General features: G+C 47.2%; 1 protein-coding gene across 1 annotated transcript in view; it reads right to left on the bottom strand.

The window, feature by feature from the left end:
• Positions 1-84: 84 nt before the first annotated feature.
• LOC146191218 (uncharacterized) overlaps positions 85-16788 on the bottom strand; it is a gene marked incomplete at its 5' end in the record, with an annotated part of 21575 nt that continues 4871 nt past the window's right edge. The window contains 22 exon segments of the mRNA XM_084601702.1: positions 85-357; positions 866-1068; positions 3272-3510; positions 4258-4487; positions 5190-5316; positions 6391-6590; positions 6652-6862; positions 6930-7101; positions 7181-7442; positions 7611-7748; positions 7817-7940; positions 8101-8912; positions 9008-9254; positions 9325-9522; positions 9590-9750; positions 9811-9933; positions 9987-10040; positions 10522-10731; positions 11991-12204; positions 12361-12779; positions 13189-13345; positions 15441-15697. Of these exon segments, the coding sequence (XP_084457828.1) occupies positions 224-357; positions 866-1068; positions 3272-3510; positions 4258-4487; positions 5190-5316; positions 6391-6590; positions 6652-6862; positions 6930-7101; positions 7181-7442; positions 7611-7748; positions 7817-7940; positions 8101-8912; positions 9008-9254; positions 9325-9522; positions 9590-9750; positions 9811-9933; positions 9987-10040; positions 10522-10731; positions 11991-12204; positions 12361-12779; positions 13189-13345; positions 15441-15697 (4892 nt within the window).

Raw genomic sequence — 16788 nt, 5'->3', positions numbered from 1 at the left:
TTTTGCGAATACCTGTGAGTAGTGCGTGGTGAAAATATATCAAAATGGAATCATTTCAGAAAAGCAGGTTCAACACACGGCAAATTTTAAAAACACGTAAAAGTTTTATTGGATTAAATCGTCGTTACAGTTCTGTGAACTGGATAACAAGTGTAAATTGCGTAATAAACTCAACAGGTGTGACGAATGTTAAAACAAAGTATATTTAAAGGAACTATTTCGTCTATCGGCGGCCGTAAGGCGTTCCCTTGACCTTTGAGGCCAGGACCACTGCAGAAGGTTCCTCGCGGCTGTTTGACAGCGTGATGAAGTGGAGGGCGTCAGGTCGTCGGAATGCCCGCACCTCGCGGAAGGATTCTGAAACCAGAACAAAAAGTTACGCGCAGTGCAAGACGCAGGAAGTAAGAGTATGGAGTACGCAGGTTACTGTGACATGTTTGTATAACAGCATGCACGCTGTTGCCGCACAACGTATGCACCTAAAGCAGCGTTAGGGTATTAGCGGTTTTATTGAGAACAAAAGGAAAGCATAGCTAGTTCCATCCGTCGCCATAGTAACGAGCCTGGAAGCAAGTAATGTTAACTAGTCACATTCAACGTAAGTTTGTCAGAATAGCTGAATGCCGAAATACTAGCAGCCACTAATGGATGAATGAAGCGTATTCACGCAGTTTGCTAATCTAGGAGCGCTTGCATGACTAAGGCGAGATAAACCGCTGTCAAAAGCCCGAAGTGACTTCCGCCGAACCACTGGCTCCAGCATCCGAGATGCGAATCATCCTTTCGGCCTTTATGCAATCGAACTGCGAACAGGCTGCGTCTTGCAAGACGAAGAAGTGAGGGAGAAAAAAAATGGTTGCCGTACCGTCCACATGGAGAGACTGTTGCTCAAGAAATCCGGAAGCGCCTTTCAAAGCGTAGACCTTGAGATTCTTTCCCGCTCCGCTGGAGCGCACGAAGATTAGGCTCGTCCGGTCGTCCGGCGATGGCAGCCAGCTGATTGATTGCACGTCGCCGGCAAACAGCTTCTGAACCTCCAGCAACTCCTGGGGCTGCCCAGGTGCGTACCTGGAAGGGAGGAGGCAACGGATTGGAGTTGATACCGCACGAAATACTGGTGCAGGCAACGAACACGCCATCGCGATTCGCTGCCCCCTTTTTTTTTTTTTGCCATCTTCGAACTTAGTCGTATCTAATCTCACACTTGGCAGAATTTGCACGTTTGGCAATGCTGAGGAAACACTAGCGCGCATTGCGACAGGGATGCACTCGCAAACAGAAGGTGGCTGCATCTGCCTTGCTACAGAATTTTGCAAGGTTTCTCCAAAAAATGCAATACATCGGATGACAGGGCTTCCCGCTCGCTGCGCTGTTTGCGAGCGGCTGTATAGGCTGCGCGTCAGCGGTCTCGCATTTCAAAGACAAGTTTATTCCGAATATGCTTACAAAGCAAGTAGCTGAAACATCCGCGCATGAGAGGCCTGCAAGAAGACATCCTGCCCATAGAGAAGCGAGTAAAAAATTAAATTTTGGAAAAGCTCTTGCAAATATTGACAGCAATTGCGACCAGTTGTCCACAACAGAATCTGAGCGAGTTCAACGTTGCAGTGACAAGCATGCCGCAAAGTGGTGTTGCTTTTGTTTGCACGGTATCAACCCCTAAAGTGAAAGGGAATCAGTGGAACGATAAAAGTTGGGACCACGTGATCGGGCGCCGATATGGATGGTCTGGTTCATGGGATCACTGAAAAAGCCGACGAGGGGAAATGCTTGAGAGGGGGCTGGCAGGAGTGGTTTTTTTTTTTTTATTTGTTGCGAAAGCAATACTGCTCGCAGTTTGAGCCTTCAGCGTGGAACCGCGGTGACCACCATTGACCTTTGACCTTTAGACGACCCCCGTAGACGACCCCAAGCTGGCAGGAGCTGCCAACTTGGGTCTGTCGTTTCACATGGGATGGTTATATCAGAATCAGCCTGCTAGGACCCTGGCATTCACGTTACCCCTATAGGCCACTAAGGCACGTTCATATCGGTTGGTTAAAGCGGGGCTTTATATGTGGGCTGAGGAAGAAGAAAAAGACGCTCGGTCATCCGCAGCTAATGCTTTCGCTCAGTATTTGGTTCAGCAGCGTTGAACTCTTGTAATTTTTTTAGTATGACCTTGGGCTTACAGCACACATGACATCTGGCCGGGCAGAAGCAGAGTTGTTGCGCCTTCAAGTGCAGCAACAGGAAAGGATTCTGTGCTTAGCCCTACTTCCGACCCCGAGTGGAGAGTCCATTATTCATGCCTATAATACTGATACCTAACATGTAATGCAGATAATCATAATTTAATGTAGATGTATCAGCAGTAAGATACGTACTGTCATTATTGGTAACCATTGCAGCGTTTGGGCGAGTTTGTTTACCACGCTAATCATGAGAGCGCTCAAAACGAAAAGAACAGACTAAGCCATGCGCAGAAAGCGCATTCTGTGTGGATTATTACATTGTCCTTTTTATAACGCTTTCATGATCAAACTCAGCAGGACCACTTTGTTATTAACCGACCTGTGTATGTTCTGACAAAAAAAAAAAAAATTGGAGTTCATCGCACTTTTGCTTAAGCATCACCTAAAAACAAACTGTCGTTCCTTCGCTGACCTCTTAACAAGTTACGCTTGCACTGATGTGCACGTTGTGGCACAGCTGGAAGAGTTATTGGTCTCTTGAAACATGTTTAGAGTGAAATTTAAGCCTACGCTGCCACTACCTGCAGATCCGAATGCTGACTAGCACCACTCCCTGAAAGAGTGATACCCAATTGAGGATTTCATCACGTGGAAGCAGTGGCGCACCGGCTTTATCGTGGGGCCGTCTGGCTGCTCAGTTAAAATGGTGGCTCCACGCGACAGCCTCCCCGAGTCTAGCTTCTTTCCACGAAAGCCAGAAATTCTCTTAACAAAGCTGGAAGGTATGAAGCATGAAAACCAACCAGCTTCTTACATTCAAAGTTCACCACAGAAGGTTCGAGCTAGAGGTGAAGCAACAGTAGTGCGACGCTTTGAGGGCGTTCATAAAAACCCGCCTAAATCATGTCACTTTCATTGCCACCAACAATATTTTCATTAGTTTCATGCAACAAACGATCAGCATGCAGATTGGAGAGAATACCACTCACTGCTGGGGCATTCTCTCTACCTAACAGCATGCGGCGCGTTCGGCGCACTGGATCATTTCTGGTAATACAGCTTCTAGGCGGATCGTTAGAAGAGGAAGAGATATGTACCTGTAGACAGAAGTGGGCGTGTCCGCACCGGCCACTCTACGCTGGCCGACAATCATGAGACAGGCATCACCGTGACCAACGGCGGCAAGAGATCCCACAGAGACGGCAGGAATGCTGGCCAGCTTGTGAAGACCTTGGCGGGACCACCGATACGCGAAGACTCGGTCGAACTGACCAGGCTGCTTGGCAGAGATTGCCAGCAGGACCGAGCCATCCTTCGGGCAGAGCTGAGCCGAGACCTACGCCAAATTCTTCTTAGGCAAGGCTACCATGAACGTCTTCTCGCATTGTTGAGCACAGTTTCGCAACGCTAAAGATTACACTGATGTTTGAACGCCAGTGTTCATGTGGGTAGATGAAAAATTCTTAATAGATGGCACGTATGAAGGTCCCTAGCGTGTCGAAATTTCAATTGCGAACTAAGCGTGTAATTTGTTATGTGCACGGAGTTACACACAAACTAAAAACACAAGAGAAGAAACAGCTGCAGACTGACGTGAACATCAGAAGGCACGTCACGTCACCGCAATTTTATAAGTACGTGAACGTCAGTGTTCCTCTCCTTCTTGCATTGTCTCCAACCAAGTATCATCAACTTGAGCAAGCACCTGTAGTGTTATGGACTCTGTATAAGCGAAACAAAAACTGCAACGGTATATATACGCATCCTAGAATCTTTCAAAAAAAAAAAAATGCAGGCAACCTGACAGTGTACTGCACCAGTGGGAGCGTGATTTACTAGACTACACACTGTCTACTTTTTACTGCAGTGTAACGGCAGAGAAAAACAATTCCTGGAGTATTGCACTAGGCGGCTGCGTACTGCGGCAACGTCCGCACTGAACGGCATGCACGACCGGCGAATATGCGTTTTGCAAGTGGGTGGCTGTTATTGCTCGAGTATATGGGTGGTAGCCACGGAAAGAAGTTGTGCCATCCGTACGTCTAGAAAGGAACGCTTGGTTTAAGAAGGAGTAAAATTTTACCTCGTGGCTGTAATGTATCGGTAGGTCCTGGTGAACGATGAAACCCTTTGAAGGGTCTTCGACGCAAGCGATCTTTAAGAACCCTCCAGCGGAGATCGCCAAGCATCCTAGTGCCTCGTAGTTGAACGGAGACACACTCTTCAGCGAATCCATTCTCAACACTTGATATCTGTTGAGTGAGTTTGTGCTTGGATTCCAGCTGAATATTTCTACGGAGCTGTGCCCTGCACCTGAAGGAATGCGAAAGATGAAAGGGATGAAAAATAAAAAGCGAAATGAGCTTTGTCTATAATTGAAAAGTGGACAAATTGGACAAAGTGGACTTAACGGGAGTGCGAAGCACGAACTTTCTGAATTAAGACAGAGTGTAGACCAACGAAAAGGTTACAGCATGTAGATCAGGACAACAGTGAAAATTATACGTGGACGGAAACTCCATAGCGACAGGGGTGCCTTAGTTGAGAACTCCTAGTATATTTCGACCAAGCGCATAGTACACTGGTATCTTTGCTCCACCAAAATGCGGCTGTCTCGTCCGAGAACGACACATTCTTCGAGGACAGCAGCTTAGGTGACCACTGAGTCACCACAGCAAGCCGCAGTAAAGACAAACTGGCTGCGGCGAAGAGGCAAGTTGGTAGTTTTACGTTAGTTGCTATACTTCTCGAAATGGAAAAAACGTTAACCTGAAACTACAACTGCAACTAGGAATTAACTTGAACAACATAAGGATGCCCGGCTTATTTGTACTGACAGCCTGGCCAGAAACTTGTTTGTTGCTTACGACATTTAAGTGTTAGTAGGGGATTAGCATAGCAGATAGAGTCGAACATTTTTGGGAACCTATTTACCGGCTTCGACCGTAAACCTCCAATGTGAATGTGGCTACTAACGTGTAGACTGCCGTCGTGAACGGGGTATAGGAGACTTACCCACAGTACTTAGAATGGGTGCTTCAATTGAACAGGAGGGTCCCGCGTTGAAGTTAGCTACGACAATATAGTCCGAAGCCTGAGTGGAGAGGTGGTGAAGTGAAGAGCCTTGGGCAACCTGAATGTCCTGCACAGTGACAAAGAAGCTATAAATTAAAGTCCACTTGTGCAACAGTTCAGCCATTGCCACTGGTAATGTGAAATAAACCCGAGTAATAACGAAAAATACGACGACCTTGCATTGATATTCATATTCGGTATTTAATTTGTTCCATACCAGTGAAGGCTACTAAACGCCTAGTGGAACAAAGCGTAGCTAGTGGACAAAGCTTCCACCCGCTTTACAGCTAACCAAAGATAATCGTCCACAATGCGCCAAGCTGCAAATGAATTGCGTACGCTTGCGAACTACACAATTTGTGCGCAAACTCCAGACTGAGCTCCGTCGGCTTCGAGACAAAACTATAGGCTTATTAGCAAAAGAACAGATCACAGTGAAGTCTAGGACAGTGCGACACTAGCCTTTAACTATACGAGATTTCAGCAAAGTGAAGTGCAAGAATGAGTTTATGTGATATTATAATCGAAACGCGAAGCTGCGAGGTTAAAGGTTGGAGAGGTGGCTTCACGTTCTACTTCTCGGTTCTACCTCTCTGCTTTCTACCTCTATCTTAATGGCAGGTTTGGTAAAACAGTCTCCACTCTGCTTATCGCCCCATTTTCTTTTTTTTTTTTTTTTTTTTTTTTTTTGGGGGGGGGGGGGGGGGGGGGGCAAGGAGTTTTTAATGCTTAATTTCGAGTCAGCTGATGCGCACAGGGCTTTACAAGAATTTGCGCTGGTCTTGAGCTCGACGCTATGACAAACATATCTGTCCCCCCGCGACATACAGCCCAGTAGGCTTTGGGGTTCATTTCTCTGAATAGTTTGTCAGAGGTGTGCTCAAATGCTGCGGAATACGAGTCGATACAAGAATACTAAACAAACGATGAAAAACCGAAACTTATTTCGCCTTCAATGTTTCTCCACACTCTTGCTATACGCGAAAGAGGCTGCTGTTTTAGCTGTCCATGTCTCGTTCGTGTATTCATTTATCGGTATTTATAAAGAACCAACTATATATATAGTCTGACAAATCTGTTGCGCAGTTTCAGATAGCAAATCACGTAGTTTTCTTATATGCATGGCTTAAAGTGAACTTGCCTGTTGCAGAGGAAATGCTTTAGTGTATGCCGCTTCGAGTCTGAAGCTTTTCAGTATGCCGCAGGGTTGGTGATGGACAGCTGGCGAACTTATGAGAAAGATATCTGGAGAGCCTCGCAGAGGCACATAGATTGCGGAGTGGGAGGGCCCGACAGTGAAGGCGAATATCTGCTCGTAGTAGGCGAGGAGAACAGCTTGCTCTGTTGGGGAAGCAGACCTGCGTTAAACGCCGCACTACTGCACCAAACAGGGAGAAAATACCTTTCAACGCAGCACTCAAGTGCTCGATTCGTCTGTTCTGGTGGCCGAGCCGACTTGACAGGTCTTGCAGTTCGCTAGTGGACCGAATGCTCTGCTTCAGCTCCCGTAGGCTAACATTTCCTATTGTACCGAGAGTATGAAGCGTAGCAACGCTGAATCCACCAGTGAATCTCTTTGGAGCGGTGATTGTGTTGTTCCTGCTCTTCAGCATCTGCGAAATCACCGAACGGAAGGAGGCGTTAGCTAGAGTTCGCGGGTAATACGAGTCTGATACATACAGCCTGATGAACAAATTCGTGAATGTTGACACCGTTGAGGTAACCGCTGACGCGCAGGTCTTTCACGGCCGCATCGGCGACCACAGTCTTCTTTCCAGTTATTACTTGGTCCTTCGTTGTAAGCAGAAGTTCGCTGGCGGACACCTTGATGCCATCCAGGGTGCCGTGAATACTAAGAAGAAAATGAGGTAAATATTTTACAAGACAAAGTTAAGCTTATTCAGCGACATTGAATGCGATAGCAGGCATACTTTGCACTCGCGACTTGCACGTTTCGTAGCACTTTGGCTCCGTTGATCCTGTACTCTCGACCGTCGTTGAAGACTGCTTTGCGTGCCCACGCCGCGACATCAACGTCTTGCAAGCGCGCGGATTCTGGCATGGTCAGAGTGCCCGCGATGGTTGCGTTCCCTGTCACCGCCAACGGTCCAGAGACTACGTTCGTGCGAACCTTGGTGAAGACATCCTCAGGAAGTTTCACTCCATTGACGTTGCCATGGGTAGTCAAGTCTCCTGTCGGACAGAAAAGGACCAAGAGCAAGAAAGCCAGTGCTACAGCATGGCATGTGTAACAAGTGCTTTGTCATAGCATGCTAAACAAAGTGCCAAAATCGCGACAGGTACGCACGTGAAGCAAGATAAGAGTGAGGTAACGGCACTAGCAGCTGGTCAATATCTTACCGGCAAACGTGACATTATGAAACTTGCAAGATGCGGTGATCAACTGATCCCCCACAGTCCTCAGTGCAGAACTCACGAACAAGGGCAGACTGATACCGTTGACTAGTGGCGCCTCCACGCCGGCGCTTTGCAGGGAGCCTGGAACAACGTTTGGGCATGTAGCAGTGATCAAAACCCGCGGAAATAATGTCTCCCAACTTCCTTACCATGGATACGCGCGTTGTGCATTTTAAGCTTTGTTTCGACGATTTGGTCTCTGGTGATGCTCATGTAGTGGTCTCGCAAATAGTCAAAATTGAACCCATTCAGTGTACCTCGAAGTGTCACGGGCTAGGGAAAAGAAACCGAAGAAAAGATAAAATTAATCTGCAGAACGTAAATTCACTGTGATATATACATAGAATGCATTTAGGTTTCAATGCATGCTTTGTTAGAACGGTCATTGTCAGCACAGAATTTATGTGGTCTAAGCATAGTTTAGGAGACTTACCCCCTCGATAACAAGGGTCCTGAATTTCTTGCTTCCTCGCAACGTTGAAGGCGCATTTGTCTTTGCACAAGAAGATTGCAGTTGCCGTAAATCGATGCCGCCAACGAGTCCGTCAACTTTAACGCCTGCGCGGAAAGTGACGTCGCCGAAAACAGTCGTCGGAGCCCCTATAATCTGATGGCCGAAGACCCTCACAGCCTTTCTGCAGAGTTCTTCCACTTTTACTGAATCTACGAGACCACTGACCCACACGTCTCCGTCAACGCTGAAACCCTTTTTCATGAACTTCCGGCCCGTTATCGTAACATTTTTAGAGGCGTCCACGACTTCTTCAGACACGTCAATGCCTTGAACTGTCCCAGTCACATGTACATCAGCCATGGAGCCAAGGAACTCGAACCTAACTGGACCGGAAAACGTCGTCGACTCGTTCTTAAAAGCAGTCTTGCTAAAGAGTTCTTGTACGTTCACTTCGTTGATGGTGCTACGGACTACGAGTGGCCCGAGAGTTTCCAGGCTGTTCTCGAAGACAATGTCTCCGCTTACTACCTGGTCGACACCTTGAAGCATCCAGTTGCTCATGTCCTCTTGCGAGACTCCGTCCAGGAGAGATTCAAATGCGAAGCGTGGAGCCGTGACGGGGCTAGAGAATACTTTTTCTCCTGTAATAACTTGGTTTCCTTTTAGTAGCACAGCATCCAAGTAAAGTTCTGAGAGCGGGACTCCCGAGAAATTGCTGGTACGGATATTAGCGTGGCGTGGTACCGTCAAATTGCTAGCGAAGATCTTGCGTCCAGAGACAACTTGTTGGGCTGCAAAGGAATATAGTGCAAGCATTGACAGATAGAATCAAATTAAGCATGCAGGGAATCCACACTACACTTTGTACGGTTGACGAAGTACTCACCCGAATAGAGCAGGGAATCTTCTAGAAGCTCAGCAGCACGTATTCCATTGATTCGGTTTCTTACCACAAAATTTTTAACGGTCAAGCCGCCGTCAACTGTTAAAGCCTCGAAGTCTTTTGGAGCGGTGATGATGCAGTTTTCGTCGAGACGACAGAGTTCTGCGATGCTCACACCATTTATAGACTCTCCGACGACAAGATTTTTGACGTGCAGGTTCTTCATGAATACTTTAGGAGCATGCACGACCTGAAAAAAAAATTGTTACGAAGAGCATGTTAATCTATGTGCAATCTTAAGCAAAATGTTTGGAACCAACCTGGCTGCCCTGCGTTAAGAGGGAATCTTTCCAGACCCTCAAGTCAACTCCGTTTAGAAGGCCTTTTACAACGACGTCTCCTGCAAGGACTAATTTGCTGAACACCTTCTCGCCATTGAGTACTTTAGGTCCGCGCCGAAGCACAAACGAAGACGGTACGTGAAGTCCATTGATGTCTGGACAGGTGAGGTTCCTCATCTAGTGAGCAAAGGATAAAGCAATCAAGTTCGCAGAATATAATCGCAAACACGGCCTGTCTGCTTACCTGTACGTCGTTCGCGAAGACTACCCTCTTGAAGTTGGGGAAAAGAGGCGCATCAAGGCGGAGGGCGTAGCGATACAAGTCGTCCAATTTGCGATCGTTGACCAGGCCTGTAACCTTCACTTTATCTTCAAAAATAACTTTGCCCGTAAAAGTCCATGTCCCTGGATTGAGATTTAAAACGGCACTGTAAAAGATCAAAGCGGACTAACTGAAACTATTACCATTCATAACTGTAGTGCGCCGCCTGCGCAAGAATTCTGCCAGCTGGGACAAGTCTACACCGTCCACAAATCTTCCAACGGCACTGTGTCCATCCAAGTGTATAATGCTGAATGTCTTCCTTCCTGAAAACACAATGTCCCTCAGTACAAAACTGCAATATCGCGGGGAAGCTTACCTGTAATGCGCTGTACAGGGGTTTTAACCAGCATGTCAAGTTGACCTTTCCAGTCTGTAAAGAAATAATTCCAATCCAAGAAGTTACGATAGCGTTGGCTTGCGCAGGGACGGAAGCAAAAGTAGTAAGCGCAGCAAAACTGGCATCCAAAATTTCAGCAAGGGGAGAATCTCTCCCGCTGTTGCTAAGATATTAGGGCAGAGAAGGTTGAAGAGGAAAATTCAGTTAACTTGGACACCGGCGCACGCAGCCGTCAACGGGAACGAAGCGGCCCACGAATTGGCACGAGATCTCTACAACCGAGCAACTAAGGGGTCCTTCGATGACCGGAGGAGAGACGAACGCCTGCTAAAATATCGGGATATTAATGCAGCTTTATGGATTGGAACTACGACTGCCTCTAGCTCCCCCCCTTCCCCTCCTGACGGTACGCCTGAGAGCCACAAAGGGTAAAGGGGACCAGCTATTTTCTACCGGAAGAAAAGTTTTTCCACTGAGTTAGAAACATGGTAGCTTTTTTTTTTTTCTTACTTACCAGAGATGGGATCTGGGAGATGTCGAATCCCATTGAGAGCAACGTTCACGTGAAGTTCCCTAGCCGAACAATCGGCAAAGAAAACCTTTTCCGCTGTGATTGTGACATTTTGGTTGATCAGAACCACGTCAGGCCCTGGTATCTGAAGGCCATTGACAGTTCCGCGAGCGCTGACGTCGCTGAACTGGATATTCGTGTACTCGTGAAGAGCTGAAACGAGAGGACAATGAAGCAGTGTGTACACTTCATGTTCTTTCGATGCTTATTGAGTCGCATCGCTCTCTCTACAAGTTTTGATAGATGCCTAAGCATGAACACAGTTCAATGAAGTCTGGTTGGTTTGTGCAACAGTGCAGCAGCATAGACGTGCAGAAGCGGGATAAGAAATATTTCCATTCAGGTTGAAGTGCTAAATGAATTTAACATTGTGGCAAGCTTTCGCAGATGAGGTGAGGTGAGGCGAGGTGAAGTGAGAAGGCTTTCGGGGATTGCTCGTAGCCTGCCGTCTCACCACTGAGAAGCATACGGCTGACGCTGCCGTCCTTGGAAGTTTGAGGCGCCAAGCATATGGAGATAGAAAATGCCGAAGGTACTCCTGAGAAATCATTTGCGGCGCAGTCAACGATGGTGCACGCGACTTTTAGGGCTGCTTTTGAAGCTTCAGATGTTGGTGCGAAATGAGTGATTCAGAAAATATTGCACGTCTGTGCTTGACAGAAGAAGATGACCTGTTCGTGCCTAGAGAAAGTGACTGCTTTTCAAAACCAAGAAAAAAAAAAAAGCGGACGTCAAGAAGTTTTTACAGTGGGCCCAAGAAATGCAAGAGAAAGGCTGCAGCTCTAGGCCGCAAGGTGGCACTCTCGACAACAAGACAAGATGAGATCTGCTTGCGGGAACAGTTTCGCATATTAAGTGTGGTTAATTGTGCCCGACTCTTGAATTTACTGCTAAAAGGCTACGAGCACGGGAATATATGGCATGCGTGAATTCCCAAGGTATTGGAGCCAATGGTGTTATTGGCAAAAAGTATTACAAGCTAGCCTTCACATTCCCCTCTGTAATACACTGTAATGCGTGTTTGAGGAATTAGGTTTGGCTTATGGGTGTAACGCTCCTAAGCTACTCCGGCGACGAGAGGTTTTAGTGGAGGGCTTCAGATAATTTCGACCACTTGGGGCTCTTTACCGTACACGAACAATGCACCCCTGTATACGGCAGCCTTGCTTTTCGCCCCCATCGAAAAACTGTCGCCGAGGCTGGGATCGAAACAGGGTCCCCCGACTTTGTAGTCGAAATCCCCAACATCGATGCGGGGCCTGAAGGAGTCAAGGCCAACTGTGAAAGGGAAGAAACACTTAGAAAATCAGAGTGTCTGCGGAATTCGAACCACATAGGATAGGCGTACAAGCTCCAGTTGAGTGTCTTTCACATTACGTTCGTGGAAAATGTTCCTATTCCGGAATGATTACCTGTGACGACCTGGTGCCCGTGGACCCACATGACTGTATTCCAGAGATCTTGGAGGTTGACATTGTTGAACAGTCCAGACTGTGCAACCTGAAGCACGCCCTCGACAGCAACGTCGCGCACTATCTTGCGCCCTTTTACTACGTGATTGCCATGACGAGTCAGAGCGTTCCGGTAGAACTTGTCGATGCTGATGCCGTTGCATGATCCGGTCACCTACGAACAGAAATATTTTCCCCACTTCCATGAGCGCATCTGCACACCGTATTTGTGTTGTTGCCTCGCTTAGAGAGAAACCAGCCGTCGATATCAAGCACGAAACTAGGATGCGCGGCCATTCGTGGCTTCAGACAGAAGTGGAGGAAGACTTACGTGCAGCGCATGAGCCGAAGCTTCGATCATTGTCAATTCGCCGGTCTGCACTTGGTCGCCTTCCGTAAGTAAAAGATGCTGAGGCGAGAAAATGACGCCCCCTAGGCCCGCAGCAACGACATTGCCGAGTGCATGAACTGGCCTCGCGAAGCGGATGTTTCCGTTCAGGACATGATTGCCCGATACGGTGACCAGGTTGGAGACGTTCAGTCCATTCACGGGTCCATCGACCTGCAAGCTCTGGACGTGGAGGCGCTCGAATGACATGGGCACGTTGGGGAACTGAGGAGAGTTCGTGAAGAACAGGCGGCTGGGCAGGTTGGAGACCTCTTCCTTGTTCAGGTAGAGGGTCTCAAGTTGGCCAAGTTTGCAACCTTGCGCCGGACAGTCGAGTGTGAGGTGCTCGAAATGGTAGTCACCTGGATAGCATAGAAGGACCACCTATGTAATATTGTTTTATCAAACCAGTACCGCAAAGAATGTCTGGCTTCACAGTTACGTAGAATAATGATATAATAACGCAATGCAGAAGTAGAAGTTTCCGTGTATCGAGTCTAGTTAGTAGTGTCAAGAAAATTGGATAGGTTTCTACACTTTTTACATGCGAAATGACAAGAAAATAGCACGTCTACAGAATGGTAAAGAAATTCGAACGAGTCAGTCGTGCAGGCGCTAGTATCAAGTTTCAAATTCTGACCAAGTTTAACATGGTATTTGAATTTGAGGACTGGACGAAGTGACCATTTCCGAGGTTAATTTCGCTCGTCACGGCACCATTCAACGGACAGTCGAGTAGAAAAAAAATATTGATGACAACGCCGAACTTGCCAATGAGGGCTTGGTCTCCAGAGAGCTTCAGAGCATCGTCGAGCTCAGTCAGCATACCGCGAAGAGAGTCTTTCATCGCGTTAAGTTCCATCTGCAGCTTTTCCAGGTCTTCCAAGTCCTTGACGCTGTAGCTCTCACCGGAGGCAATTTCTTCAAACTGCAAGAGATGCAAGGAGATTGCGTAAGTTGTACTGCAACCTTTGAGAGGCGCACGTAGAGCAGGCAAATATGCTTTCAACTTGCCAGAAGGAAAAGTGCGATTTAGAGAGAAAATATGAAAAGAGCTATTCAGCCCAAGCTGCCACCTCTTTGAAGTAGTCTGAGTAACTCGGCCAGTTTTACTGCAGAAGAAAAAAAACTACGCGGGACAGAATGCACGGAGCTATACCATATTCAGCGGACGACGCTAACCAGGAGTGATGTCTGTGTGACAGTTCCTTTTTCTTAAATCTAAGGGCGATGTTCTGCCTATTACGAATAAAGATTGATGTTAGACGCCAGGATGTACTTTGTACAGGGAGGGTGCGGTTGCGACCTATATTGAATTGCATAGGCGCCCTGTGCTTACGCCACTTGATAGAATACCTGCAATATTCGCCAATACCGATACATCGCTGATACAAACGATCTGAGAATCCCCAAGCAGCGAATTCAAAAGCAGCAAGAAGAGAAGGTTGTTCTCTCCTGCAGTTGACTGCCATCCTATGCAAGATTTTAGTTATAGCTGTATTAAGTGCATTGCATGATCCGCGACAGAGCACATTTGTGAAGGAGAGGCATTGGTAAATGTACTCCGGAACGTGGGAAAGCCGAAAAGAGTTAATTAAGAGAGGTAGGGGACGTCGAGACAGGAAGAGCATGCAAGGAGGAACGCACGATTGATTTGTTCATAGTGGCTAGTGTGCAGAACGCGTGGCTTAAACCGGAGTAGAAGGTGTGGATGTAACAACATACTATAGAACTCTTTATGCTGACACTTATCATTAAGCGGGTGTACGTAATTAGCACGTACAAACGCTGCCTCGTGACAGCGGCAAATGAAAACCCTAGAGCTCCGGTCATAGAGAGAATGCAGTGTGGGGCTAGCGCATTACATGTTGCGGTGGTAAAATGGCACTAAAGAGAGCAGAATGTAAGAAACAACTCGACTGCCTCAGTTGGTTGTGCCAGGCGCAAAGCTTGATGTAAAGTTGACGAAATGAACGGTAGTCTTCAGGTTTCCAATTCCGATCATTCCGCCCCCCCCCCCCCCCCCCTCCCAGATTTATCATTTTGCGGGTAAAATTATGCTATTCAGGATATCTCCCGTCATCCTCAGTTTTAATTTTTTCAAGAGACATTGGAATTTTACCACTGGTCCCTTGTTTTGCTTCATGGCCTTTTTTATTTATTTATTTTGTTCCGAGCATGCGCATCATTGGATAAAATATGCAGCACGCATTTTTTTCATGTCCGCTGCCTTTGACATACACATGCTGCACAATGTCACAAATTATGCTCAGCTCTGACTGTGTCCACTGCCTTGACAGTCAGCTTTAGCGTTTACTGCCTTGGTCATATATATAGTTCCTTGAGTTCTTTGAATTCGCGCTAAAAACGTGTGCTCAATGGCATTTTGAGAAAGCTTCGTAAAGCAGGATGTCAATTCCTTCGCCTGTAAAAATCCATAGTTGATAAAAAACGCATTAGTCTTCCTTGCCCGTCAACTCGCCCAATGCTCGCGAAGTTCATACTGTAGTGAAGTTTCTTAGGAGCGAAGAGACTCCGAGAGAGACCTCTTCAACCAATAGCCCTAGTTTTCAGTTAACTTGATCTCGCGCTGTGCGCTCGCGGTGCGGCAATACAATACAATATAAATTCTCCACCGGGGTCGTTTATTGCATTTTTAGGCATGTAAAGGGCGTCGGCTGCACACGAAAACACCCATTCATACAAAGCAAAGGGGGGGGGGGGGGGGGGACCATTTTCTCAACGTTATGCTCTTGGAGCAAGATACGGTCCACAATTACTGGAAATAAAATTTCAGGCAGGAGCCATGGGAGATTAACAACACAGAATTACTGGAAATAAAATTCCGGGTAGGAGCCACGCAGATAAACAACATAAGCGCGAACTTGTGTTGCAATGTGCGGTACTTGTTTCCTTTCCTGTTCCTCTCCACCCCCCGCTTTCCCTCCTAGCGTATAGAGTCCGATTGCTCAGTTTGGAAAGCTATCCGTTCACACGGCCTCAAATAGCGGTCTGAGACTCGCCTGCTGAGCCCGAATGGCTTCTTGTACGTGCAGGTCCTGGAAGACAACCTCGCCCGGGATTCGTATGGTTTCCGTGCGGTCGGTGTAGTAAACTTGGTCAAGCTGCGAGACCAGCATCTGGGCAGACTCCTCGGTGGCGAGCCGCGAAGAATCCTGGCACCAGCGCAGACTATCATCGTACCAGCGTTGGATCTGGTTGTCGTGGTAGAAGTCCACCTTGTAGACCCCTGGACCCTCGGTCGAGGGGTTAGACACAGCTAAACCAGGAAACACAAGACAATGAGGAAATGGGTCGGAAAAACTATCAGAATAAAAATTACCAAACCTACCAGCATCATGTTTGCAAATAAGTTTAAAGAGATGAGTGCCCGATGCAGCAACTGGAACGTATACCGCCATCACAATCAGCGAAGAAAGCTAATAAGGAAATGTGCGTAAAATAGGCCTATGCGCAACGCCTTCTCTTCACATCAACGGTCAGTGAGAACCGATAGTAGTCTACTAACTAAACATCCGTATAGAACGGCACTTCGTTTACAATCAAGGTATTTTCTTCGGATAGAGTCTCTTCGAGTAGCGATTAGATGTATTGGCAGCGGTAGGAAGTAAACAATGATCTTCACAATTAAAGAACCGGAAATTTGGTCGGTTAGTATGGTCTAAAAACAACTTTTTTTTTTCTTTCAGTCATGTACGTATACAGTTCCAGGGCTCGTATTTTAACAATTGGGTTAGAACGTATAGTTTCCGTGGCGTAAAGCATGTTTGTCCGTCTCGAAGAAAGTCAATGAAGCTTAGTGGATGCTTACTGGGCACATGAAACCCAGACGGCGAAACGCTGGCCGCAAATCAAGAGAATAAGTACCATTGAAAAACCAACTCGGCAGCCTATGCGAGTGGCAAGGCAATGCCAAGGGCTTCGCAGCAGCTGGCGGAATCTGCTCGTGCGGTTCGATTAATTTCGTATTCTGTGCCATGTCATACCGAGCTGCCCGCAGAACAGCAGCTGCTCAAGCGAAATAGTACGGTGAGCGTTCTATGTCCCTGATAATCTTGAGATATGAACAGCGTATACACGCACAGAACATGCCATTCGTCACTATACGGCCGTGTTTAGCAAGGCAGTATTGATTCGCGAAGGAAATGTCTGATTTCAGTCCAGGTGTTCCTCTGGGACGTGGAAACCGGTTTAAGTAGGACTTTAGCGGAAGGGTCACATCACGCTAGGCCAGTAGTTATTTAACATGCAACGAAACGTCCAAGTTTTAGTACTTCATGCTGATGAAAAGCAGTACGCTGAGCCAGGTGCGCATTGTAATCGCGATCGAGGTCTAAACATCAGAATGAG

Source organism: Amblyomma maculatum, chromosome 4, assembly GCF_055883805.1.
Source record: "Amblyomma maculatum isolate TAMU_Amacu chromosome 4, ASM5588380v1, whole genome shotgun sequence".
In the NCBI taxonomy this organism is placed as follows: domain Eukaryota; kingdom Metazoa; phylum Arthropoda; class Arachnida; order Ixodida; family Ixodidae; genus Amblyomma; species Amblyomma maculatum.
Note: the sequence above shows the minus strand (reverse complement) of the source record. Positions and strands in the feature narration are given on the sequence as shown.